Genomic DNA, 26,827 nt, shown 5'->3' with positions numbered 1-26,827 from the left:
GTGTGTGTTAGTTTCACCCTGGTCTCTTTAAATCAGTATTTGTAATCACATTTTGCCTTCTGCTGACTGAGTGGTAACAATGGAGAGATTTCTCTGAACCAATTTGTGGGCAGCTTTCTGTTATGGTCTTGATGAACTGGGGGAGAAACCCAGAAGACTCACTCAGCATTTTGCTTCTACTATCTCATTACCCCGTTGTAGACCTATGGTATGTCTTCCATGTGACACTGCACTGTGCTGTCAAAGAGCTAACTTAATTTTCATTAACTTTCCCTTAATTTAATTTTTGCAAGACAGATACAATTACAAATGCAGCACAGGAAGAGAATAAGAGGAATGCATGGCACAGCTATCCAAATAGATTTATTAGTTTCCCCTGCTCGTGTATGGGACATGTAATCTGTCTATAAGGCAAAGAGAGATAAAGATTCTTAGGGCAATATTAAAGTTTACCCAAGTGGTCTGAAGCCAGAGGGGAAAAAAACTTTCTAATATGCTATAGAGACATCAGATTACATGAGTGCATCCAAAGGGTGCTGGTTAGCTCCTGTCTCCCAGAAATGTGATCAAAAAAGGAAATAAAAAGTCATTCTAATGCCTTTGTTTGGTCATCATTTCAGGAGAAAGATTCAACATAACTTACCATTCCAACATACCAACTGGTTTCTCATGGGGCAATTACAGGTTAGCATTCCAGTGGTGAGACTGAACAAGGGCAAGCACAGGGGACACAATTCTATTTTTTATTAGTTGAACTTAAGTCATTCAAGAGTAAAAGGAGAAACTCTGATTAAAAGCAGTAGATAGGTAGCTCATTTGTGGTACAGTATTTATTTCCCTTTTCTGTATGCCACAATATTGAGAAGTGAAGTCTAAGGGTACACACAGGCTCACAAACTGTTTTGTTTTGATAGGGATGAAAAATGGACACATCTTATAAAAACCCATCTAGTCTGTTACTACTGCTAAGCTGTATGAGATACTTGGTCTCATAACTTTGTCCATAATTGTATACCTCCTCATGCTCAGAAAGTTACTAAAGCTTGATTCCCGGCCCTCAGATGCCAGTATTATAAATGAAATAACTGTGAAATTGAAGGAAATTCTTGGGTACTGACCTGGAGGTGGGTATGCCAGCCATTTTAAAAGGAAATAGCAATTTCAAATAATTTAAGTGCCTTTTAAATCCCAAAACTCCTCAAAGGACTTTGCAAAACTGAGTAGATTAACTCACAAAGAGAAACTGAGATTCTGGCTTTGTCTACACATAAACATTACTCCAGAATAAAGTAGGGTGTGACTTTAACACAGAATAGTTATTCCAGAAAAACTCCATGTGCCGGTACCATGCAGCTGTAGGGATCACTGAAGAACATTTGATATGCTTCAAAACCTCATTTTTGAAAAGGGTGGTGACTCTGTTTTCCTCAGACTGTTTGTGTCAAATGGACCATTTAATTAAATCCTTATTCCAAATTCTCTCTACAGATATGACAACCATGGCTATCTTAAAATGTTTTTATCCTATAGGGCTTTCAACATTATTCCCATATACAGTAGAAAAGAGGCACAAAGCAGAAAGTATTTGATAAGGTACGTACAAGACTGATACTAGGTACCCGCATGCCCAATGACCTCTGGGACACCAGTTTCCAGGGATTCATTGACAGAAGCAAGACTTAAAGTGGATAAAATCATTGATCTTTTGAAGGATTTAATGGCCCCTGATTTGATGCCACCATGGGTCTTCTCTTGGCCTTGAGCCAGACCTAAATACTGTTGAAGAAAATTCAGCTTCATATTTTACTCCTTGAGTAAGTTGTGACCAGTCACATTACTATTCCCAGATGGAAAAGAGATTTACTGTGAACGTTTTTATAGGATTGTCTTACGGCTAAATATTCTTCCTACTCATCACAGTAGGCAGAAATAATGTTGACCGTTTCTTGTGTCTTTCCACTTGAGATATTGCAATCTTATGCCACTATTTTTTGACATTCAAGTGAGTGGAATTCTTAAATTCCCAATCATTAAGGGAGTTTAGGAAGAATAAAGAGCTGTCAGCTGGGTACACTTCCAGTATCGTACATGATGAGAGTTTAGTGTGAGACTTAATGCCTGTTTTTATCTTAACGTGCAAGAATGTAGGCTATTTAGTTTTCTTTTTTATACTATAATTTGATTGTAGGTTTCACAATAATTTGTCATTTGTATCTCCAATTTTTATATTTACTGAAAGGACTGAATTCAGCAAGAATTAAATAACAATACAAATGTACTCTTTGAAGGAACTGTAGGTTAGTAGTTAGGGCAAAGGACAAGAAGTCAGGACTCCTGGTTTCTGTTTCCAGCCAGTGGGACTTTAAGTGCTTTTGAAAATATACCCACAGGATATGTGTACACTGCAAGTAAACAGCTGTGTCTGGCCCGTCTCAGCTGCTTCAGGGTCATGGGACTCAGGCTATGGGGCTGTTTAATTGCAGTGTAGACATTCAGGCTCGGACTGGAGCCTGAGCCCTTGGACCTAGTGCGGTCCCAGAATCAGCCTGAGTCTGAATGTCTACACCGCAGTTAAACAGCCCTGTAGCCTGAGCCCCACAAGCCCAAGTCAGCCGACATGGGCCAGCCTCAGGTGTTTAATTGTAGTGTAGACAAACCCTTAGTGACTTGGTCAAGGTTGTACAGCGAGTTAGTGGTAGAGGTAGAAATAGAATCCAAAAGTCTTAAGTCCCATGGCACTTGGGAGCTTTTGAAAAATGTACCCCACACATCATGCACTAGCCCTGATGCACCCCCTTCTCTGTCGGAAGATCTCCAAAGGGGGTTGGCTTTAGCTGCACCCACTTCACGCCAGCACAAGATTCTCCCTTACTGGGGAATCCTACTTAGCAGCGTCTTTAAGCCTCACAGTATCTGTATGAGGTGGGTAAGTATTAACAATTCTTTTTTTATAGAGAGGAAGAGTGAGGCACAGAGATGTCACACAGTAGAGCCCATATCCCTTGATTCCCAGCGCTATATTTGTGAGAGTTCTCTCTAGTCTAAAAGTCCTTTTTAAAATAGTAGCTTTAATGACAATAAATGGATCTAAGTACATGTTAGCTTCCGCATGCCACCTTCCCTTTGCTCTGTGTCCATCTGCAGATTCAATTATAAAACCATCTGCTTTCCAAACTGACTTCCTGACTGTCCTGTTTTTCAAAACTGTGCCAGTCTCCTAATCTCCCTTCTCCGCTAATCCCAGAAGATACATACACAAAAACAAAAGATCTTTAATTACATAATATCAGAGTCACTTCACCTGTACTATTGGAATCCAAAAGCTATTTAATAAAAAAGCAGCAAAGTAGTATTATCTAAAAGAAAAAAACTTTAAAGGTACAGTATTCTTTAGACTTCTACAATGTACCCTTTAAGCATATGCAGCCACACTATATCTTGGAGTTCATAACATCTAAAAAACTCAGTTCAATGAGTTTTCATAGTGCTCTCTCTTCCTCTGGGAAAATTGAATCAATAGCTAGGTGACCAGATACTATGTTTTTAAAAAATAAAAGTGTTTTTGTGACAATATTGGGAATAATTTAATAACTTTTATCGCTTTACTATTATGATCAACTTTAGTACCTGCTATTTATTAACACCAATATAAATACAGTATTGTACATACTCCTGTACATAGCTTCACTGGTTAGATAAATTCTGCACTTCAAGTTAACTTGTAGTAGCTGGATTCTACTCTGTTGTGACTCTCAAATCAGTTCGGCAATGTGTTCATATTGTTCAGTGATTCAACCATTTTGTCTTTCATCGTTTATTTAAAAAAAATTGTTGCTGAGTTATCAGGTTACCTCAGCAGCCCAATGTCCCTTTCTTGTCTTCTTTCCTCCAGACACAGTCATCTCCCTCTCTGGGACCATACATACAGTGGAGGCTTCTCCTGTTGCTAGCTGAAAAATGTCAGGATCACTACTGCTACAGCACAGTTATCCATTGGCCAAGTAGTTGAACTAATAACTCAAAACAGGCTGTCACGTTGCAATCCATAATGCAGCAGCAATCTTAGGACTCCTGATGTATTAGTCTGTATGTAATATTTGAAAATATTAAGCGGACCAAGGATTTGTAAATATCACTGAATTTGTGTGGAAATAAGCTTCTGTCCTGTGGACTTCACAGCCTTTATTATACATGAAATTGCATTTGGGAGCCACCTTAAGCCGCCTCCTTCTTACTTTGTGGAAATTAGTGTTTTGTTTTATTAAAATATTTCTTTGGTCTGTTAAGGGAGGTTAGCAGGTGCCCATGTTCCTCCATCAAACACTGCCCTTTCCCCCCCTCACAATAAAGGAAATACTTCTTTTCACAACAAGCGATTAAACTTGTTAACACAGGAAGTCATTCAGGCCAAGAATTTAAGATTTTAAGAGAGATTGGACATTTATATGGATATCAAGACTATCCAGAGTTATAATTAATAACAACAAATTGTGGAAGGAATATTAAACTTCATGCTGTAGGGCTTCAGCCCATCTGCTAAGTATTGAAGACCAGGATGAAGCCTATGTGCGGGGCTGATTATCACACATCTACCTACTGCTGGGGTTCTTACACCTCCATCTGCAGCATCTGGAGACACTATACTGGATTAGATGGACCTTGGCCTGATCAATTCTGGCAGTTCCTATTATCTTGTGTTTTAGCTGATCTAAAATTGACAATTCTTTTTAGCTAAACTGTATTATCCTAGTTTTCTATCCATATGCAATGCCCTTATGCGACATACATCTAGAAAGCAAGGAAAGGGAGCAAAAAGCATTTACAATTATATCATTGATTGGATCGCTGCCAGTGATTAATGACTGAACATTATAATTCATAGTCTGCCTAGTGACCCTGTGTGAACTCAGTTGATTATTTCAGTCTAGTTTCCAGTCAATAGCCATCTTTGTTACCAAAAACACCACTAAAATTGTCACCCTTATTAGCAGTCTTAAGAAAGAAGCAGAGGACTGTGTAGGTGTGGAAATTAACTACCCTACCACTGTACAGCTATTCTCTTCAGATAAAGGATTGAGGTGCATTTGTAGAACAGTGTGGAGAACCTCTCTATATCCATGAAGTGATATTTTTATTCACTTTTTCTGTAAATGTAAAATCTCAGTCTCCAGGACTCTTAAAGTTCAGTAACTTTACACTTGTTTAACATTTAAATAATGTGCAGTGGAAGAGAAGTAGATAGGGTGAAAATAAAGTGTAAAACAAAAAGACCCCCTCACCTAAAAATACGTATATGAGAGAGTAATACACAAGAATCCTGATGGTTTGGAATGATGTTTAGCGATGAACATGGATACTCGCTAATACATACAGAGAGTGTGTATTTGGAAACGCTGTAGACTTTCTTGGCTGGCTTCTGTGGGAAAATACTTAGAAGGTTGATGGCATCACTCTGCTTAAACATGCTGCAAAATTACTTAAACTCTTGAGCAACGTATTAATTGAGAATGTGCCATTATGGGAAGCTTTCATTCACCAAGGTCACAAAAAGGGGAGTAAGGAGAGGCAAGTTGAACTTTAGATGGTTTCTGGCTTGTTGTGTTTCTGTTATGCCTGTGGCTAAGCAGTGAAGTTGGAAATGATTTGTTTGCCAAAGCTGAAAGTTTATTAGAAACTTGCTTGTTTTGATTAAGTGGAGCCAGAGGCTGTGACATAAGAATAAATAACAGCTTATGGTTTTAATTACTAATTTGTTTAGCTTAGCATTGTAGATATTTTATTTTAACCCTATTTTAATTCCCATATTATCAGATTAATTGCAAGCTAATAACATTTTATGATTTATGCTGGATGTGCTTTAAGCCATGTCAAGGCTTAAAACATTCAGAGAATATGCAAAATATGTCATCATCAAAGAGAGGGTGGAGAAGTTCCTACTGCATCATTGTTTTGTTACATATGAATGTAACATAAGAATGCCTGTCCTCGCAGAATGGAGACTTGGAGCTTGCAGAAGTGGTCATAAATATCAAGAAAACACTAGTTTTCCTCTTTTTAACATTAACCCCTTACATACCAGTGTTGAATGCAACTGTGTTATCTTATCACTCTTCTGTAGTTTGGATTAAAACACTTGACACCCCGGACAAATACAAAAATGAGTGTTTCCAAATGTTGATTTAACAATACTGTTCAAACAACATTCTTTGGTTATTTACCGGAAAATATAGCCCCCTTATTTTATATAATATGAGCAATGGTTTAAAAAGTGATTTATAGTAGAGGTTCAAGCATTGTACTTCATTTCAAGGTGCAAGGATTCTGAGAGGGTTTCTTTATTGATGAATTATGATATGAAGACTTCATAGGATGAACCCTGTTTGCTTTCATCATATAATAGAAGGCATTTTTCATGGAAGGGGACTTTTCTGACATAATAGATCGCAAATTCTAATGGTATGAACCCAGGACAGGAAGCCTTCTAAATTCTAATCTCAGCCATGAAACTGACTTTTGGACTTTGACAGGTCAATTAATCCTTCTGTCTCATTTTCCCCCTTGGTAAAATGGGGATTCTATTTACGTGTGCTTCAGGTGTATTGAGGATTAATTATTTCATGTTTGTAAAGTGCTTTAAAAATGAAAACTGTAGGCTTGGAAGGATTAGATTTTTATCAGTAAATGTCAATGAACATTGATATCGCTGTACACACACAAACCAACACAAAAAATTTCCATCAATAATAATCAGAATGGACAGATACACAAAGTAAGAAAAATCCACTTGAGAACTTATTACAGTTTGATTTAAGAATATTTACTGTTGTATATTTTGACCTCTGCTATTGACAATTTCTTTTAATGGTTATAAAGCTTAAACTTTTTTAACTGAATTCTGCCAAGCCTATTTATAAATGCACGGTTGTAGTATTAAGAATACTGTAAAAAAAATTTTTCCAAAAATTAAATATATCTAATGGCATTTTGTTTTTTCCACAGTTGCCATGGCACGTGTGCATGTGTTCAGCAAATAAGAGTATTTATTTTAGTGTCTCTCTTTTTAAAATAAGTTTTGATATGAATATTGTAGTGATGAGGGAATTAAATCACACTTATCATTTCTAAAATGTTTTTTCTTTTCTTCTTGAATCCATTATTTCTATTCAGGAAATTTCCAGAGAGTGTGATTCCGTTAATGCATTAGCTGTCTGCCCTTTGAACCGTTAACTTGATTCCCATCTGGCAATTCAAACCCCCAATAAGGCTATGTAGAAACTCTAGATTTCAGCCATATTAGAGTTGACATCAAAAAGGAAGATTGTCGTTCCTTAATGGGGTAAGGAAGGGGCATATTTGTTTTGTACTAAGTAGATAAATAGGCACCAGCTACAAGACAGCCTGCAGTTTTTCTGCAATCTTACCACATTTATCAGGCACAGTGGGGAAATTATTAATACTTTGGCAGTGTCAGGGTGTAGATTCATCACAGCTGTTTTAAAAATGGCTGTAAAAGTAAGCTGGTCATCCACTAATAGAAATTGCAAAGGTCTTTTTATTTGAAAACCTTCAAAATAGTGGTATGAATAATTTTCTACCTTAAACACTGCTCATTTTCATAGCTTCATTTTCACCTCCAGGCTCATGTATCAGAAATCAGACAAGACTCATCATTCAATGTAGCAGGCATGTAGATATGCCTACTCAATAGACTGCAGTCATTAAACATCTTGATATCTCACTCTTAATTAGAATGCAGGAATAAAGCCAAAAACATGAGTCAGAGTTTATCCAGAGTTTAAAAAGAAAAAAGCTTCTAATTCTGAATCTTATATGTGGAGATATCGCTCTCTCTCTCTCTCTCTCTCTCTCTCTTCTATTCCTTCGACATCTATGTTACAGGTCTCTCCACTTAGTACCCACAGTGATGTAAGCATAAGACTCTCCAAAAGAAGGGGATCCATTTTTTAATACACTATAAAGATCTGTCCTTGGTCCCCTCCTCCTATGACAACTTTCTCCAAAACCTTCCATATTCTCTGTTATTAACACCACCATTCTCCTTATCACCCAGGCCCAGTTTTGACTTCTCCCCCTCCCTTGCCCCATATATCTAGGTCATGTCTAATTCCTTCTGCTTTTATCCATTATAACTTTTCTAAACAGTGACCTTTTCTCTATTTACTCAACTAAACCTCTTGTCTAGGGTGTCACAAGGGCCTCCTCATCATGTCTTTATTCCTGTAACCCCCTCACCAGTATCCTTGATTCAACTCCCAATCATCCTCCTCCATTACGTAGCTTAGCAGCTGCTAAGATCTTCCACTTTTCCTGTCATGCTGACTATATCACATGCAAGCCCACAAATATCTTCATTGCCCCCCCCCCCCATTTTCCACTGCACTTTCAAATGTCTTGTCCTCAACTTCAGGACCCTTCATGACTCTGCCCACACACCCACTCCCCACTTATTTGTCCTTGCTGCTCTCTCTGTTCCACCAGTTGCTAGTCTCAACCATCCCTTCCTTAGTTGTCCCACAACCAGTTGTCCTTTACTCATGGAACTACTCCCTCCTCACCTTCTGGTCCCACTTTTGCCATGGCTCCTACAGGAAATCAGCCAACTAATATTTGATCTTTGTTAAAATAATAATAAAATATTGTACATGAATTGGAACCATTAAGTCTTGCCCAGTGCAAGTCTGTGCAACCCCATAAACTTACTACCAGTACCATCATCTTCTTTCTCCCCTTCTCTCCTATTTTGTCACACTCACTTGCGCCTTGTTTTTAATTCAATTCTAAGTGCTTCATGACAGGGACCGTGCCTTCATGCAGCACCCAACACAATCAAACCCCATCCTGATTAGGGCCTTTCAATGCTATCACAATATAAATAATGTGTCTGACTACTTTCAAAAAATTAATATAGATTTTAAAAAGCTCATTTTTTTTGAGGGAGAGCAGAAAGAAAACACTTACAGAGCACATATTGTATCAGGGATGATATCCCATGAAAACAAAACACAGAAGTTACCATGCAAAGTTGACATTCAGCAGAGCTATAGTTTGTTTCTGTATTTCTACCTACTTGTCAACGGGAATTGCTGTACGGTCTGGACTGGTATAAGGGATATGGCAGAACTTGACATTCAACAGAGTTATCAGTTCTGTGATACACTTAGGAGAATACCCATTAGGGAATCCAGTTTACTGTTCATATGTCCAGACAAATTGATTCCTTTCTGGTCGTCTCAGTTAAGAATGAGCTGATGTAAAGCTTACAAGTCATGGAAAAAGTGGAGAAAATTAGTCTTTAGAAAAGGCACTTAGCTTGGGGCATGATATGTAGCCCAGACACAGAACGCCATGTTGGATGGCCAAGAGTATTAAACCTTTATTATTGATCCAGGACTAAAAATAAAATAAAGTTTAAATATGTTGTAACTATGGGAAAATTTGATATTTTAGTGGGAGTGAGAAGACAGTATTTCCACTTCTTTAGATATGGGATCCATTGTTTATTTGATAAGATAACTGGAAATGTGGTAGATTTAATCTATCAGTACTTCAGTAAAGTATTTGCCATAGTATCACATAGGAAATTAAGCTGCAGAAGATGGGGATTAGTAGGAGAATTGTAAAGTGGGTAAGGAAGTGGCTAAGAGAGAGATGACAATGGATTATGCTGAAAGGAGAACTTCCTGCTGGAAGGAGATTACTATTAGAGTTCCTCAGGGATCAGTCTCGGGATTGATCTTATTTAATATTTTCATCAATGGCCTTGGCATGAAAAGTAGGACTGTGGTAATGAAATTTGCTGGTGACACAAGTTGGAAGGCATCATCAATACAGAGGATCATTGGAATTTTACCCAGGAAGAATGGGATGACCTTGAGGACTGGAATAATAGAAGTGGGATGAAATTTAATAGTACAAAGGGCACAGTCGTGCACTTAGGGACTAATAACAAACAAATTCTGCTATAAAGCAGAAGGCCCATCAGTTGGAGATAACCGAGGAAGAGAAAGACCTGGGTGTATTTATTAGTTGATCACAGGATGAGTATGAGCCACCAGTGTGGTATGGCACGTCAGCACCAAAAAAGGCAGATGCATTTCCAGTAGAGAGAAAAAAGTATGAATGTTATTTTACAAGGCACTGGTAAGAGACTTATAATATATGGAGATATACCTATATCTCATAGAACTGGAAGGGACCCTGAAAGGTCATCAAGTCCAGCCCTCTGCCTTCACTAGCAGGACCAAGTAGTGATTTTTGCCCCAGATCCCTAGGTGGCCCCCTCAAGGATTGAGCTCACAGCCCTGGGTTTAGCAGGCCAATGCTCAAACCACTGAGCTATCCCTCCCCCCTTCATGTGGAATACTGTGTACAATTCTGGTCACCCATGTTCAAGAAAAGTGAATTCGGACTCAGGGCCGGCTCCAGCATTTCTGCCGCCCCAAGCAAAAAAAAAATCCGCAATCGCGATCAGCGGCGGCAATTGGAACAAAAAAAAAAGCCTCGATTGCGGCAGTTCAGTAGCAGGTCCTTCGCTCCTAGAGGGAGTGAGGGACCTGCCGTCCCCGAATTGCCACAGGTGCCGCCCCTCTCCCTTGGCCGCCCCAAGCACCTGCTTGTTAAGCTGGTGCCTGGAGCCGGCCCTGTTCGGACTGGAACAGGTGCAAATAAGGTCTACTAGGATGATCAAGGGAATGAAAGGCCTGTCTAATGAGAAGAGACTGGAAGAGCTTGACCTGTTTAGTCAAGCAGAATGAAGGCTGAGAGAGAAAAACAATTCCCCTCTATAAATACATCAGGGGGGTAAACAAAGGGAGGGAGAAGACCGGGCTTTGGAGCGGAGCCGGGTGCTGGAGCGCGGAGCAGATCCGGAGCAGTGGAGCTGCAGGTTTAGCCTGGAGCTGGAGTGGAGCCGGTGCATGAGCACCGCTCCAAAGCCCTGGGAGAAGAGCTGTTTAAGCTAAAGGATAATGTTGGTACAAGAACAAATGGGAAGAAACTGGCTATGAATAAATTTAGGCTGGAAATTAGAAGAAGTTCCTAACTATAAGAGAAGGGAGGTTCTGAAACAGTCTCCCAGTAGGATTTGTGGGGGCGGGTAACCTGACTAATATGGGCTTGATAAATGTCTGAATGGTAGTATATGGCAGGGTTGTCTGCAATAGCAGAGAACCAGACTCTAGGACCCAGCAGTTCCCTTCCAGTCCTGTGTTTCTGATCAGTGATGCAATAACCACAATTTGCCTGGACGACAAAGATGAGGCAAACAAAACTGTTGTTTTTCAATATGCAATCTCCCTGTCCACATTTAACATCAGTGGCTGTTTGTATGAGTGTGTATTTTCCGTTAACTTCACTTATAGAGTCACAAGGGTCTTATTTCAGTTACCTTTACTATTTTGTTAAGAGGAAAGGAAGAGGAAAAAACACCTCTAAACTGTTAGTCCAGGCAACTAGTGACTTAAAATTGTTACCATCTGGTGGCTGTTCATGGCTTATGTAAAATAAATTGGTGGTGTCAATGCGGTTCCTAATGGATAGATGTTCACATCACTAAACCACATGGATGTGGAGACTTAACTAGTCTCTGATGTCTAGAGCTGATCCCCCTGGTCAAGGCGGAGGCACACTGATGTTGCAGTGATGGAGAAGTTTGTGCTGTTGCTGTCTGCAGTGCACCTGTACTTAAAAAAAACATTTCAGTCTCTGGAGCTTTCAATTAGGCACCGTTCATGAGAAATAAATAATGACAAAAACAGAGAAATCGAGCTGTTCTGTGAAATCTGCATTCTGGATTTTATTATTCCAATGTCCTGAAAGCTAGGTAATGTCTGCTGAAATGAGATTAACATGATGAACTCAGCTCCCTCTCCCCCTCCTCATGAAGACTTCTCATTTCAGATATTTTCCAAAAGACTTCAACCCTTTGGGTAATTAATAGATGGCCACTAGCTCTTTTTAAGTACTTTTAGAAGTTAAATTATGAGACCATGTAATCAACCCATTGTCATGATTAAAAATGGAACATGACTGTGTTTAAAAAAATATAAATAGCAGCTGGTCCTCTGCCATATCCCCTCTCTGGGTAACCTACAGGTTGACGTTGTACAGAACTAGCTCATTTTTTTACAGTATGTTATACCCTCAGACTTCAGAAAACTGTGCATCTGTTCAGAGGCTGGTGGATCTAGTTAACTATACCTGAGGGAGTCACTTTATCAACAGTTACATATTTTTCTACTCAGTAAAATTTTGCATTCTTCTTGGGTTTTTCAATGCTGAAATTTGGTGTCCGTTAGGGGCAGGTGAACCTAGGGCGACCAGACAGCAAGTGTGAAAAATCGGGACAGTGGGTGTGTGTGTGGGAGGGGAGGGGGGTAATAGGATCCTATATAAGAAAAAGACCCAAAACTCGGGACTGTCCCTATAAAATCAGGACATCTGGTCACCCTAGGTAGGTGAACCTGGCCATTTTCCCAAGCCATCAGTAATTGGAAGGAGTGAAATTTGCTGAGTACTGAGCACACATTGCATCTGCTTTATGCAATTACCTGCTACCATTTTCCTTCATCTTCTAAGATTTATAGCGGCTTCACATTTTCAGCAGTGGTGTCAATCTGTCAGCAGCAATCAGCTGAGATTCCATGTGAAAAGAAGAGGCTTTTAACCAAAATGCCATAGTAGGGCAGCACAGTGCCGAATTGGACTTTCCCCCATGATACCTGATTTATAGATAGCTGGCCCTTGTGGGAAAATAGTGGGTGTGAAATGTACAGGTTTCAATAAATGCAGAGAAAATTAGTTTGGAGATGCTACACTAGCAGGGCTCGGGGGATAGTCCCACCCCAAAACACTTCTTTCTATGGAACCTGGATACCAGCAGGGAAGAGGGAGTTACATAGAACATAGAATCATAGGACTAGAATCATCTAGTCCAGTCCCCTGCACTCACGGCAGGACTAAGTGTTATCTAGACCATCCCTGACGGGTGTTTGTCCAACCTGTTCTTAAAAATCCCCAATGATGGAGATTCCACAACCTCCCTAAGAAATTTAATCCAGTGCTTAACCACCCTGACAAGAAGTTTTTCCTAATGTCCAACGTAAACCACACTTGCTGCAATTTAAGCCCATTGCTTCTTGTCCTAGCCTCAGAGGTTAAGAAGAACAATTTTTCTCCCTCCTCCTTGTAACAACCTTTTATGTACTTGAAAACTGTTATCTAATTCTGTCTTGTCAGCCTCTGGATTCCTGTGATGTCAATGAACCTGTTGTTTGACATTTGGTCCTGGTCACCAGATGATTCAGATAATTGAGGGACAATACCCCAGGGCCACCAAGCATCAGTGATACCCATGCTCCCTGAAGCCACATGAAATAGGACCCCCTTTCCTGCCACCTCCAATGGACTAGTTCTTCCTGAGAGAATTTATCAGCATTTTCTAATCAGCAGGCAGCTTGTCAGGAATGGAAACAGCCCGTGGAGGCTCTGGTATTAGAAGTGAAGTAGAGGGAAGAGGATAATCATTCATGGGAGGTGTAGATGCTCTCTATCCAGAGTTGCTGTGTGGAGTCAGGCTGGTTGGATGATGAGGGAGGATGGGGGTTGGGTAATGGAGCATGTTATACTGAAGGGGGATTTTAGTGGCTTGTCATGGAGAAATTTTGTGGAACATACTTTGGAACAAGTCATCTCAGATTTGTAACCCTAGTTTTCTCATCCTCGTATTTCTTTACCTACTGTTTGTAGCTCTCACTTGTTGTATTATGTATGTCCTTGACTGTTAGCTCTTCAGGACAGGCAACATTTCTGTATTATCTGTAAAGCATCCAAGAATATTGTGGATGCTGTGGATAAATAATAATATTAGGACAAGTGACTGTGAGAATTGTGTGTCCCCAAAGTAGACACGCAAATCTGGAAGCTCCATCTGAACACTTGACTCACACAATCTCAGAGTAGGTGATTATTTTTCAAGTAAAACCTACAAGGTTGGTATTGTATTGTGATTAGGGGACAAATTTTCTTCAGCTTCAGATGTACTTTTGTATCTTCAAAGATGAAAATGCTAGAGTTATTCAACTTAGAGAAATTGCTGCCATGTATGTGATACACAAATATATTTTACTTTTTTGAGGGAGATTCGCCCAACTCACTTTTGAGTTATATCCATACACTTCACTTATTTATTTATGTAATTATTTATTTTTCTTGAAATAACTAAAGAGATGCCCATCCAAGCCTCCATGTTCCCTAATACACACAATAACATTTAAATGTCAACCGTGTTAAAATTCAACAGGAACTTGGCCAGCCATATACCTACAAAAACCTCTTTCTTCCTTTCCATCATCTAGGAAGCATAGCCTGAGCCTTCTCCAAAAGCCCCGGTGAAACAGATGTCTTTTGCGGTGTTCCCAAAAGCTGGACTATTTAGGACCAAAGGGGAAGCAAATTCCAGAGTCTTAGAGCCCTGCCAGTCCCCCCCCCCCCCTTTTGTATAAGGGCAATCCAGCTCAAGCGATCTACTGTCTGGAACTGTGACAATATGACAGTGAGAGAAAGGGGTGATCACTCACATAGGCTGGTCCCAGGTCATTTAGGGCTTTCTGCAAAGTAACCAATATCTTAAAGTCCAGCTGGATGGTGAAAGCAGATGAGGAATGTGTGTCTCTTTTATTGCCAGAGATTATCAATACTTCCTTGAAGCAGAGCAACTCCAGCACACCTCAAACATGTGGGGTCCCAGCCCTTGCTTAAGAAGCCATCACAGAAAAAAAACAATGGAAAAACTGATATCAGGCGGTAGTCAGCACCTAAAATCAGGCAACATGCCAGTGAAGCAGAGTTCTTCTTTGCAGACAATAGAATGTGATTAAAGTTGCAGATCTTCTTTATAAGCATTATTTTGTTCTTTTGGGAGGAATTAACATTTTATGTGTCTTGTTATGAGGCTTCTGAGTGCAACAAGCCTCCTTTATATTAAGCTTCCCCCCCCCCCCAAAAAAAAGAAAAAAAAGAAATGTGAACTTCATTTTATTGTCTGAATATTACCAGGTTTGGACAAATTTTCATAAAATCTTATAATTAAACTTTTATTTTAAGCACTGACTAAAAATTGTTGCTGAGCAACTTTGATAAACCACGTATTTGTTTTGAGGCACTGAAAGATGCTGAAATTATGTTTTTAAAATACGATTTAGTTAGTACAATAGCTTTTTTGAGAAATAGTGAAATTTCTAAGTCTAAATTTATTAGGTTTTTTTAAAACCGTTGATTCTTTTCCAAGAAAGCTCCAACTTGCCTGCATTATGCATGTGTTTTTCCAATCTCAGGGTTTGTTCTATTTTTTTTTTTTTTTTAAGAGGCAGGTTGAAGGTCACTTAAGAGAGCTAATTCTGTCTTGGGAATAGCTCCACACCATTCCTTTAGCAGGGATATATTTCCTCTATTGCTTCAAGCCAGCCATATCAGCTGTATTTCTTTGCATTAAATATTGCTTTTCTTCTTCTTTTAATTACTCTCATTCTGCTTTCACTTTTAGGCTATTTTACTTTCTTATTGAAAAAGTGAACTACTATTGAAGTTTTATAGGGCCTCAATTCTGTAAATTGACCTGTGTTGATGTACAAGTCTGATGGATGTCAGTGAGATTACTCCCATGCTTAAGATTAAGAACCTGTGTAAGTGTTTGCAGTATCAAGGACCTACACGATTGCTTCTGGCCAACGAGGTCTCTCTAGCTCCACAGACATTAAAATTGTGAGTAATTCAAGCAAAGAAAATTGTTGGCCAGATCCTCAGCTGGTGTAAATAACCATAGTTCCTTCACATCAGTTTAGGAGAGTGGTCCCCAAACTGTGGGGTGCACCCCCTCTAGGGAGCACGGAGGAACGTTCAGGGGCGAGTGCAGCAGGGCTTGGGCTAGCCCCCATGGAGGGTAGGGGGGTAGCACCACCCAGCCCCACTTTGACCCCAGCTTAGTTCCAGCCCCAGCTGCAGCTCTGCCCTGACCCCTGTGCCCCCCGCAGCCCAGCTCTGCCCTCGTTCCCTCTCCACCCCCAGGCCAGCTCTGCCTCTTGCCCCAGCTCCTCCCCCATCCCCAGTTTAGCCTCCAGCTCTGCCTGCAGCCCACGCTCCTCTGATGAGCCAACTATGCAGTAATGGGGGGGAGGCATGGACAGATTCCATGGTAAGGGGGTGCGTGACAGGAAAAGTTTGAGTACCACTGGTTTAGGAGCTGCCCCTGTGTATTTATGTGTAATGATAAAACCAAATTAAACATAACGCCTGCATGCATGCAGTGATCTTCATAAATGGAGTTTTTCTCGTGTATTGATTTTAGTTGAGAGGGTAGAGAATATACAATCCTCCCTTTTAGGATTTTATTGATAAACTATCCCAAGTTATAAGTCTGCCATGTTCCCTTGAGAAACATCATCTGCTCTCTGTACAGTTTCAAGGGGTTCAGAATTGTCTCAGATTGTTTAATTAGCAAAAGGACACAATTAGATAATGTGAATAACTCAGATTCCACAGTGGGAGCAACATAACTCCATAAACCGCAACAAGGAGAAATTTCCTGACTGAGTTCTTCAAAGATTTTTCATATCCTGTATTCTTTTGGTTTCAACTCTTTTTCTGAGATGCATAATCTTCTGTTTTTTTCCCCTAATTTACAGATCTTACCATGCTTGTAAAGCAGACAGATGTTGAACTGTATCTGAAAGTCACTAAACATGAATTGCTTGTAGAACTCAAGCCATCTGTTTTTAAAATCATACCATTGTGCTAATACAGCTAAGGCATTGTCAGCTCCTATAAGGATTTTTAATTTTATTTGTTTATATATTGGAAATAAGAGACAGGTTACGTCAAGCACTGATAGGCAGCTGTATAATAAAAAGAGGAAGCTAAGCAAAATAGTTCCTGTTGGGAAACCTTGACAAATCTGGTTAACAGAATCTCAGAGCCTGATTGTGCAACTGTAACTCACACTGGGGTGAAATTCATCCCTGTGCCTAGGCCTTATGCATCACCTATGGCTTCAGATTAGCATTTAGGTGAGACTTAAATGGTATACAGGCCTTCTGTCTGGCCCTCTGCACAGGGGTCAAGCTGGTAAGGGGGTAAGTGGTGAACATTTACTCACCCACGTAGCCACATTAACTCCAACACATTTCTCTGTGACTTCAGAAGATCAGTTTGCCTGTAGGCGAGTCAGAAGATACAACACCAAATGTCTTTTATTTGTCAGAAGAGTGCCTAACTGTTGTAGCAATAAGCACTTTAGAAATGCCTAAAATGCAGGTGGATTGAGATTCTGATATGTATTATTTAGCATTTAGTATAGCACATGTGACAGCAATGCTGGGCAAAAGTGAAGTACCAGTAATATGGAGAAAAACAGAATCAGAAATGGCTCATCCTTTTTCCTGTATTGTCATTGATTGTCTTTGAACTTTACAGCTACAGCAAAGCCAAGTCCTGTATATACAATAGCTATTTAGCTCAATTATATTGATTGAATAATATGCACCCAAGGAAGTCAGCAAATAAGTTCCTCTTTATGGAATAAATCCTTTTTAAAAACTGATAAAAAACCTCCAACCAGTTCTTGGCAAGAAACTAGTGTATCCTCTATAGAGATCTGTATGTAAACAATAATTTAATGTGTTGATTAAATTTGCTGAGACATTATTGCAAGAATAAAATCCGTTACAAATATAACAAATTATCTGTAGTGGACATATCCAACAAACACATGTACTTAACTAATCTGAGAATTAAATAGCTTAAAATCAAGTATCAGATTGGTAGCTGTGTTAGTCTGGATCTGTAAAAAGCAACAGAGAGTCCTGTGGCACCTTGAAGACTAACAGATGTATTGGAGCATAAGCTTCTGACGAAGTGGGTATTCACCCATGCAAGCTTATGCTGCAATACATCTGTTAGTCTTCAAGGTGCCACAGGACTCTCTGTTGCTTTTTATAGCTTAAAATGTTACTTTCGCTAGCAGACAGTGGGATTCAATTCTAGAAGTGCCACAAGCAATTGTCCAAAGTTTCTCTCTTTCATGAAGAAAGGAACAGAGGCCATGTAGCGTGAGTTAGTCCAACTCTTTTAGGGATTGTAGGCATCTCAGCAATACCTGGCGATTAATAATATCAAAGGCTGCTGTCACATCCATAACAATCAGCAAAAGACACTCTAGGAGTCAATGGTAAATCTCCCCTTGATTTCAGTGATAGCAGAGTTAGGCTAATGCTGAGGGCTTTTGAAAATCCTACCTTTTATCTTCTGTGATCACTAAGAATTAATCATTAAACTCAACCAGAGCATTTTCTGTCCAGTACCAAGGCCTAAAACAGGGGTAGGCAACCTATGGCACGTGTGCCGAAGGCGGCACGTGAGCTGATTTTCAGTGGCACTCACACTGCCCGGGTCTTGGCCACCAGTCCAGGGTAAATGAAGCTTCTTAAAACATTTTAAAAACCTTATTTACTTTACATACAACAATAGTTTAGTTATATATTATAGACTTCGAGAAAGAGACCTTCTAAAAACGTTAAAATGTATTACCGGCACGCGAAACCTTAAATTAGAGTGAATAAATGAAGACTCGGCACACCACTTCTGAAAGGTTGCCGACCCCTGGCCTAAAACATGGTTGACTGGGATTGAGGAGACCGGAGGTTTGCAGAAACTACCAGAGTGCTACTACCACAACTTTCTAAATGAACTTTCACCACCCTTCCCCGAAAAGGAAAATTAGATGTAGCTCAATATTAGCAAGATTTCTGAGAACATCCTTAATGAAGCTTCTTTAAGAATAACTGACACCCTGCTCTTGTAAGGAATCATAAGTATCCTTCTACCTTTTTGTCTAGGTATGTGTATGAAACTCCAACATCATAAATACGTAAGACAGATAGCGGTTGTATTAGACCTTTTTCAACTAAAATCATGCTTTACTTTTGCCAGTGTTGGTTTCCAAGAAGTATAATTATTAACATAATCCCCACAATAACTTTTATATTTAAAGCATATTGCTTTTTCCTCCAAACCTTATTGTTTATGTAATACAATAACCACATGCACATAATAGTGTAGCCATCAACACAAGTGTTGCGCCTATCACAAAATCTAAAGGATTATTGGCTGTAGTGCAGAGTTAAAAGAAAGCTTTCAGGGGTTGGTAGAGAATTGCAAATATCTTATCGGAAATTATTGATCCAAGGGAGTTCCTACAAACTTGCCCCAATTCCCTTGTTGCGTTTCTTAGCAGATGTTTAAAACCTGTGTGAATTCTTGGTAGATGAGATTTCTTGGCTGGAGAAAACATTCAGATATATTGAATGAAGAGTTTAAACTTGAAGTCCACGCCACCCGTGGCTACTGAAGTTCCATTGCAGTTTTGGCAAGAGAAGATGTGATAGCCATAGTCTTGCTCTGATTCCAGTTTGGGTAGTTTTATTCTGCCTACCCAAATTCCACCTGTAGTTTCATTTGGATAACATTCTCATTCACGGCTACTTACCCTAACCTGTTTTTGTAGCCTTGCTGTGTGGTGTTACTTAGCAGCCACATTACATTTTAGAGGTCACTGAATATCAGTGGTGGGTGAAGTGATCCCTGTGTAGTATATATGATGTGTAAACTGTGAGACACATCAGGATCTGGTGTGCATGAAAGGCACTGTAGGAGTGTGAAGTTCTTATTTGCTGTTTCAGTGCATTTTTCCTGCTGAAGACTGGCTAATTACCAAAGTGATTTCTTTTCATAGGAGAATTTGCTCTTTCAAAGCCCATTATCTGCTTCTATTTTTTACTTTTAAAATACTGGTGTCAATTCAGTGCTTATTTAAGATGAAAAAGCCTTGGAGACTGAAGTCTTTTATTTATCCACTGAGCAGGTACAGCATGTGTAGCAACCAGTGGCAGATTAACAAGACCCTCTGTACATGAAGATCCAGGCTCCCAATACCTCCGGAGGGCTTCTGAGTTCTACCTGCTGGGTTTGGGATCAGCCTATAAACTCACAAACACTAATCCCACCCTGTACTCTTTTGGGAGAAAGTAGAAAGCAGGGGAGGGGAGGGAGCTTTGCTTCTGAATATGCAGCCATGCAGAAAGTAAGCCTGTCAAACCTATTGTCACTGCTTTGCAATCTACTGAGCAACCTTCTTTCTATCATTTCCTTTTAATTTTCATAAAGTAGTGGAGCACTAGTGAGGGGATCACTCAGTAATAATCCCCTAAACCATCCAGCCATCATCTCCTATGTGACCCTGCAGTAAAGATAAAGGGCCAAATTCTGTCCTGTGTTACATTTGTGCATACAACTGGCAACAGCAGAGAATCTACTCTGGTTCACCATTGCTATTCAGAACTGCGGGCAATGGTGAAACTGACAAGGCATGTCAATTTTACTCTGTGATACACTGAGACAGAAGATGTTTTCTGTACTGTGATTCAGATAAAATATACTTTTTTATGCAGCAGGGATTTTAATACAGTTGAAATTACTCCCTTGTGTTGACTTCATTCCTCAGTGTCAGAAGAGTTACAGCCCCCTGCATTAATATTAAAGTGTTTGGAATTCACGCTTCAGAAAATTCAAATGTTTGTCATCTGTTAATGAAAATCATGTTGGTTGTCGCTCTGCAAGGAATTAGAAGCACAGGGACTGATCCTCAACTGGTGTAAATCTGCATCACTCCATTGACTTTAGTGGCCTCTGAGTGATTTATACGAGCAGAGAATCTGGCCCATGGTATTAACTAATTAAAAAAATGTTTGACTTTAATTTAGAATCGGTGATGTTAGGATGTGATGTTTATATAGAGTGAATGAAGACTGTCCATGCGGTTGGATGTACATATCTGTAGATCTACTTTACAAGTTATAGGGAACTTGGGAGCTCACTTTCTCTGGGTTATAGCAAGGCCATCTCCAATACAGCCAGAAACCAAAGTCTCAGGGGAGGTGTGTACATGTAATGTTGTAAATTTTATTAAGGCAGTTTCATATCAAGGTAAGTCCTTAAATTTGAGAAGTCACAAATGGGAAAAAACCTGCTATCCCAATTAGTGCATCCCCTGCAATTGCAGGATATGGTCCCCAGAGAAAAGACAATATCCCAGATTTTAGCCAGGGGTATGTCTGCGCTGCAATCTGAGGTGTGATTGCAGCATGGGTAGACACACCCGTTCTAGCATGGCCAAAAACAGCAGCGTCAATGTGGTAGCAAGGGCTGAGCCAGCACCCCAGAGATGCTAGATACATACTTGCATTGCTAGTCCACACTGAAGCCTGTCCTGCTATGTCTACACTGTTATTTTTAGCTGCGCTAGCACAGGTAAAGCTAGTGTCGGTACATCTATCAGGACTGCAGTCATACCTGAGATTGCAGTGTCAACATTCCCCAAGAAGCCAGGCCAGCGTAATACATATGTAATTACACAATGCTGTGTTTTGAGTAAGAGCCTCTGTTTAATGCAAACTAGCGGGGTTTCGTATCCCTGTAATGTAATAAAAGACCACAAATGACTAAATTGAAACTATTTTAAAAAAAAATTAGGAAATGTAATGTCTGAATTTTTTTTTCCTATCAGCAGTTGGTCTAGATTAGAAGAAGACCGAATATATCACTAATCCATGTAATCTGAACTCCTTTCCCCCTGGGATTAACGCAAGGAGGGAAAGAGGAGTTACTTTATATAATATACATGGGTATTTAAGTTTTTGTGAGGAAGTCTTAAGTGATGTTGTTTCTTTTCCACTATTGTAATAGTAAATCTAAACTAGATTTCAAAGCACAGTTGCAGTGTAAAGCAGTGGGTAATGCTAACTAGATCATTGTACATGCATTAAAACAGGTTGACTTATAGAGAACTAGAAACAATTCCCGTCAGAGAGGGACCAATAAATTTGGCTCTCTGGGGCTAAAATAGCAAGCATATGTTTTCCTTTCCTGAGAACCATCAGCATGGTGCAGCTCTCACTGTGGCCAGAGAAAATGTCATTTCCCTAGCAGATACATACATTTATTTTAAGGAGAGACCCTCAGGGCCAGATTGAATATTGGCTTTAGTGGACCTATACTGATTTATCCTGGCTGAGATCCTGGACCTCAAAAGTCTATACATCTTTTTTTGTTTTTAATAAGATTTTGATGCAAATAGACTGAACACTTGAGCACATGCTTAACTTTAAGCACATATAGGCTATGTCTCCACTACAAGCCAAGTGTGTGATTTCCCAGCTCCCACAGATATACTCCTGCTAGCTCTCGTCTGAGCTAGCACACTAAAAATAATAGTGTAGCCAGGGTAGCACAGGCAGCAGCATGTCTAGCCACACTGAGTATGTACCCTGAGGGTGTGGGCGAGTTTGTAATCAGGGAAGATAGCCTGTGCACCTTGGCTACACTACAGTTTTTAGTGCGCTAGTTCAGAGTGAGTATGTCTGCACAAGCTGGGAATCGCACCCCAAGCTCATAGTGTAGATGTAGCCTTAGTTAGATTGTAATCTCCTTGGGACAAGGGCCATTACTTCATTGCCTGTTTGTACAGGGCCATGGTCCATGACAGGGATTAAAATTCTCAAAAATGTTTAAGTGATTTAGGACCCTAAGTCCTATTTTCAAAAGCAATTGAGGAGCATAATGAGATGTAGGGTTCCTAACTGCTTACAACACTTATGAAAATGGGCTCCTAAGTCACTTAGCGATTTTTGAAAGGTGCTACTGCAATACAGATAATAAATAATAGTAGCATAAGTAATCCAGGTGAAACTAGAAGTAGGCAGTATTTGAGACTACTCCCATTATTTAAAGTTAAGCATATGCTGAAGTGCTATCCTGGAGCAGGGCCTTAATTACGAGTAATTAGAAATAATCAGGCTTTTGTGGCTTTATATTTCAGCCAATGTATAGGGATTGGATCTTCTCCTGGAACTGTTACTACTTTAGTGCATTGTAGCGCTCACTACGGGCTCTATAACTTCTTGGTGCTGGGAACTCTCAAGAAAAATGCATGGAGCCCAAGAGCTGGGAACTCCTAAATGATGAATTAGGAATCACTCATAATTTATTTTAATTAAAATAATTAAAGGGAGGGAGGGATACCTCAGTGGTTTGAGCATTGGCCTGCTAAACCCAGGGTTGTGAGTTCAATCCTTGAGGGGGCCACCTAGGGATCTGGGGCAAAATCAGTACTTGGTCCTGCTACTGAAGGCAGGGGACTGGACTCAATGACCTTTCAAGGTCCCTTCCAGTTCTAAGGATATCTCCATTAATTTATTTATTTTATCTCAGTTCACTCTTGGTGTTAATTAAGCATTCATAGTCATGAAGGTGTTACGGCTAATTCCTTTGCTGTGTGCTGCTTTCATTCACAGTTTAATGTGTGTGTAGTACCAGGGGAATTCATGTAGTATTGCCCTTTACTTTGATCTACAAAATTCCTGGTATCATAACTTTAAATGGATAAATACTCAGAGGCACAAAGAAATCCAGTGTGTGTCTGCATTTTGTGAAGAAGGTCACTCTTGCGTCTTCCTAGTTTACAACCTTAAACTGTGTAACAGTTTTTATTTTTCCCCTTTCCTGTCTCTCATAGGCTCAGATTTAAAAAATAAATTGAAGTAGCAGATGGTTTGACATTTTAAAAAAAATTGCAGCTGTAGTTGAGTCCATGAAGAACAATCTAGCCTTTCACGTCATCAAAGGTGTATATGCACAGTGTGATTATCCGCATACAGTTGCAGGAGTGTAACTTTATTTTATTGTCCCCACAGATGAGCACCATGCCAGGACTTCCTACAAGGCCTTGCTTCTATGACATTGACCTTGATCCAGACACAGAGCAAGTTAAAGGGTTGTTTTGAGAGAGGTCTCCAAGTTCAGGTGGGTTATGTGTAACAGTGTTTAATGGGCTGTTTTCTTTCTCACTTTACAAAACTACTAATTAGTTCCAGGAGTAAGAAATTGATAGAGGTTTTGTCATTGATACATCAAGGAATCAGTATTGAGGTTTGGGAAATATTTGTTTCATTATTGCATCATATTGTATCGGTATATGGTAATGGCTGGTACTAAGTCCTCAATTGGTATAAATTGGCTTGGCCCATTGGCTTTAATGGAGCTATGTCAAACTATACCAGGTGAGTATCTGGCCTTCCACAGGGCCAATCAAAAGGGCTTTTATTTTCTGAAATCATCCCTAATAGATGTGTCTAGTCTAACCTCGCATATTGCCTCTGATGGTGATTCCCTTTCACAGCCTGTTTTTGTTGTTACATAGATTTTCCCAGTAGTTTTTCCAGAAAAAATTCTGCCCCCATCATAAACCCATTATTACTCTTCATTCTGTCCTCTTAAATAGAGACTAATTGACCCCTGTCCTCTCTATCATATGACAATATATTTGAGAGAGACAAGGTGGGTGATGTAATCTCTTTTATTGGACCAACTTCTGTTGGTGAAAGAGGGGATAAGCTTTCAGGCTCCACAGAGCTCTTCCTCAGGTGTAGGAAAGGTTATTAGCATGTCACAGCTACCTGATTACATTTCACAGACCTGAAGAAGAGCTCTGTGTAGCTCAAAAGCTTGTCTCTCTCACCAACAGAAGTTGGTCCAATAAAAGAGATTACCTCACCCACCTTGTCTGTCTCATAGCCTGGGACCAATATGGCTACAACACAGCAAACAATATATTTATTGTATGTATTTAAAGACTTTTTTTTTTCTCTCATTTGTTTTTCTGCACACTTTTCAAATCCAGGTCTTTTCATCTTTCCTGAGAAGGTGCGTTTTCCAAGCCCCTCATCCTTTTTACTCTAAACTTCCTCTAGCTGGTCCATCTTTTAAAATCAAAGTGGTTACCAAAACTGAATTCAGAACTCCAGTTGAGGCTTAGAACATGCCAAGTGGTGTAGAATAATTGCCTCTCTTTAGACATAATAACCCTGTATAAAATCAACTAATGTGGCTTTTTTGTTACTGTTACTCATTCAGTATATCATACATGGTAACTCTCAGATTCTTCACAGTGACGCTACGTTCTAGCTATTCTTTGCCTGCCCTATATTTAGGATAAATAGGTTTACTTCATTTTAATATGCCCCAAGTACCCCAAAAAAGCAAAATTAACTGTTCATTTGCCTATGCTATAAGATAGTATCCTTCAATCCGGTCAGAGCAGACTTACATTTTCCTGTGTTCTTTCTATTACAGCAAAAACTGGTTAGACTGAAAGTTAAATGATAGGTTTCGACAATTATCTTATGTACTAAGTGCCTTTGGCTATTTTACTGCTGTGTAGCTCTATGCATGGTATTTCTTGGTACATACCCTGTTATTTTGGGAGGAATTATTAACACGATAAACTAGATGGGTATTTGCTCAGAAAGTGGCATGTGATCCTCTTTGAACAATCTAAAATGACAGCAGAATCCTAAGGTAAGACCTATACACAGACGCATGTGCTTTCTTCAGTGAAGTGGTTCAACCAACATGTTTGCTACTTTTAGTCTTGTTAAAGACCATCATACCCAAAGGGCAAGAAAGAGTTTTCTTTTTGCTACATATATCTTCAAGAACAATAGTCAGAAAACAAATAAGAAACTCTCCTTCCAACTATAAAGGACTTTGCTCTGGAGTAATATACAAAGTGAAAATATTGAACTTGGTTTTTTAATCAGCTTGGGTATCTTTTGGGGTTGAAAAGGAAATGCCAGTAAATTAAACTCTAATCAGGTTCTTGAGAATCATCTGCATCCCAGCATATAATAGTAAGGCTATGAATCTATTGGGGATGTGCTGGTAATATCAACCACATGAGGAGAGAACCCTGTGAGTTTGAGTTCTGAAGACATTTTGACCATAATACCGTATGTTGAAAAATATGGGCCTAGATTTTCCAACTTAGGTACCTACAGTTAGGCACCTAATAAGTGTTCTGATTTTCCGAAGTGCTATGGATACGCTGGTCCCATTAACTCCAATGAAAGCGATGGGTGTTCAGCACCTCTGAAAAAGACTGTTACCCTATGAACTCTTTGTGCATCTTCCCTTCACTCCCAAAATGCTGAGATCTGAATAAGAAGTTCATTAGGCTTTCTAGGGACCTGGGAAAAAAAGTGGTAGAGCTAAAGACAGGGAAATAAGAGAAATGGCAGAATTTAAAACAAAAAAACCCTTCCCCCAATTTTGAGCTCTCATTTTTTTCCCACCACAAATTATATGTGCTATCATAAACTGACTTATATTAGCCTAGTCAAGAATCATTTTCCGAGTTCATTTTTCACCCATGAGAAAGGTCTCGGCACTGAAGCAGTCTGCCCCAAGGGCAGATGGACTGCACAGAGGTATGCGTGGGTGTGTTCATACGAAGACAGATACAGTAATTTTCTGTCTGCTTGATTGAAACACTTTTGTTGTGGTCATGGTGTATAATGTAAATTACAGTAATATTGTATTTTGCCAGCTAAGATGTGGCAATTGTAAAGTATTCAGAGATTAGTCCAAGAACTACAGCTGTTTCATTATAAACACACATGCCTAACTGAGAACAATTGTGCTACCATGCATTCTGTATCCCACTCAGCGCAATGCTTAACCTCATGAGGCTTTATAAGGATATTCAAGTAGGCAAAGTTTTTGCTACTAGAAACAATTCTGTGGTGTGCCTTGCTAAGACTGAGCTAAGCTTTGGACTCCATCAGTCTACCTTACTTGCCAATACTGTTAATAAAGCTGGTGATAGTTCTTACAAGATTCTGCAGAATAGTACAAACCACGATGT

General features: G+C 39.6%; 1 protein-coding gene across 2 annotated transcripts in view; it reads left to right on the top strand.

Moving 5' to 3' along the window:
• The window catches only part of MTHFD1L (methylenetetrahydrofolate dehydrogenase (NADP+ dependent) 1 like), a 219,306-nt gene that overhangs the window by 187,733 nt on the left and 4,746 nt on the right, over window positions 1–26,827 (top strand). For both annotated transcript variants that reach the window (XM_026649763.2, XM_026649762.2), the window contains exon 27: window positions 23,820–23,928. In XM_026649763.2, coding sequence (XP_026505548.1) covers window positions 23,820–23,909 — 90 coding nt within the window. In that variant the 3' untranslated portion in view covers window positions 23,910–23,928. The remainder of the gene's footprint in view (window positions 1–23,819; window positions 23,929–26,827) is intronic.

The sequence above is a fragment of the Terrapene carolina genome, unplaced genomic scaffold (assembly GCF_002925995.2).
Source record: "Terrapene carolina triunguis isolate 2854851 unplaced genomic scaffold, T_m_triunguis-2.0 Scaffold85, whole genome shotgun sequence".
Taxonomy (NCBI): domain Eukaryota; kingdom Metazoa; phylum Chordata; order Testudines; family Emydidae; genus Terrapene; species Terrapene triunguis.
Note: the sequence above shows the minus strand (reverse complement) of the source record. Positions and strands in the feature narration are given on the sequence as shown.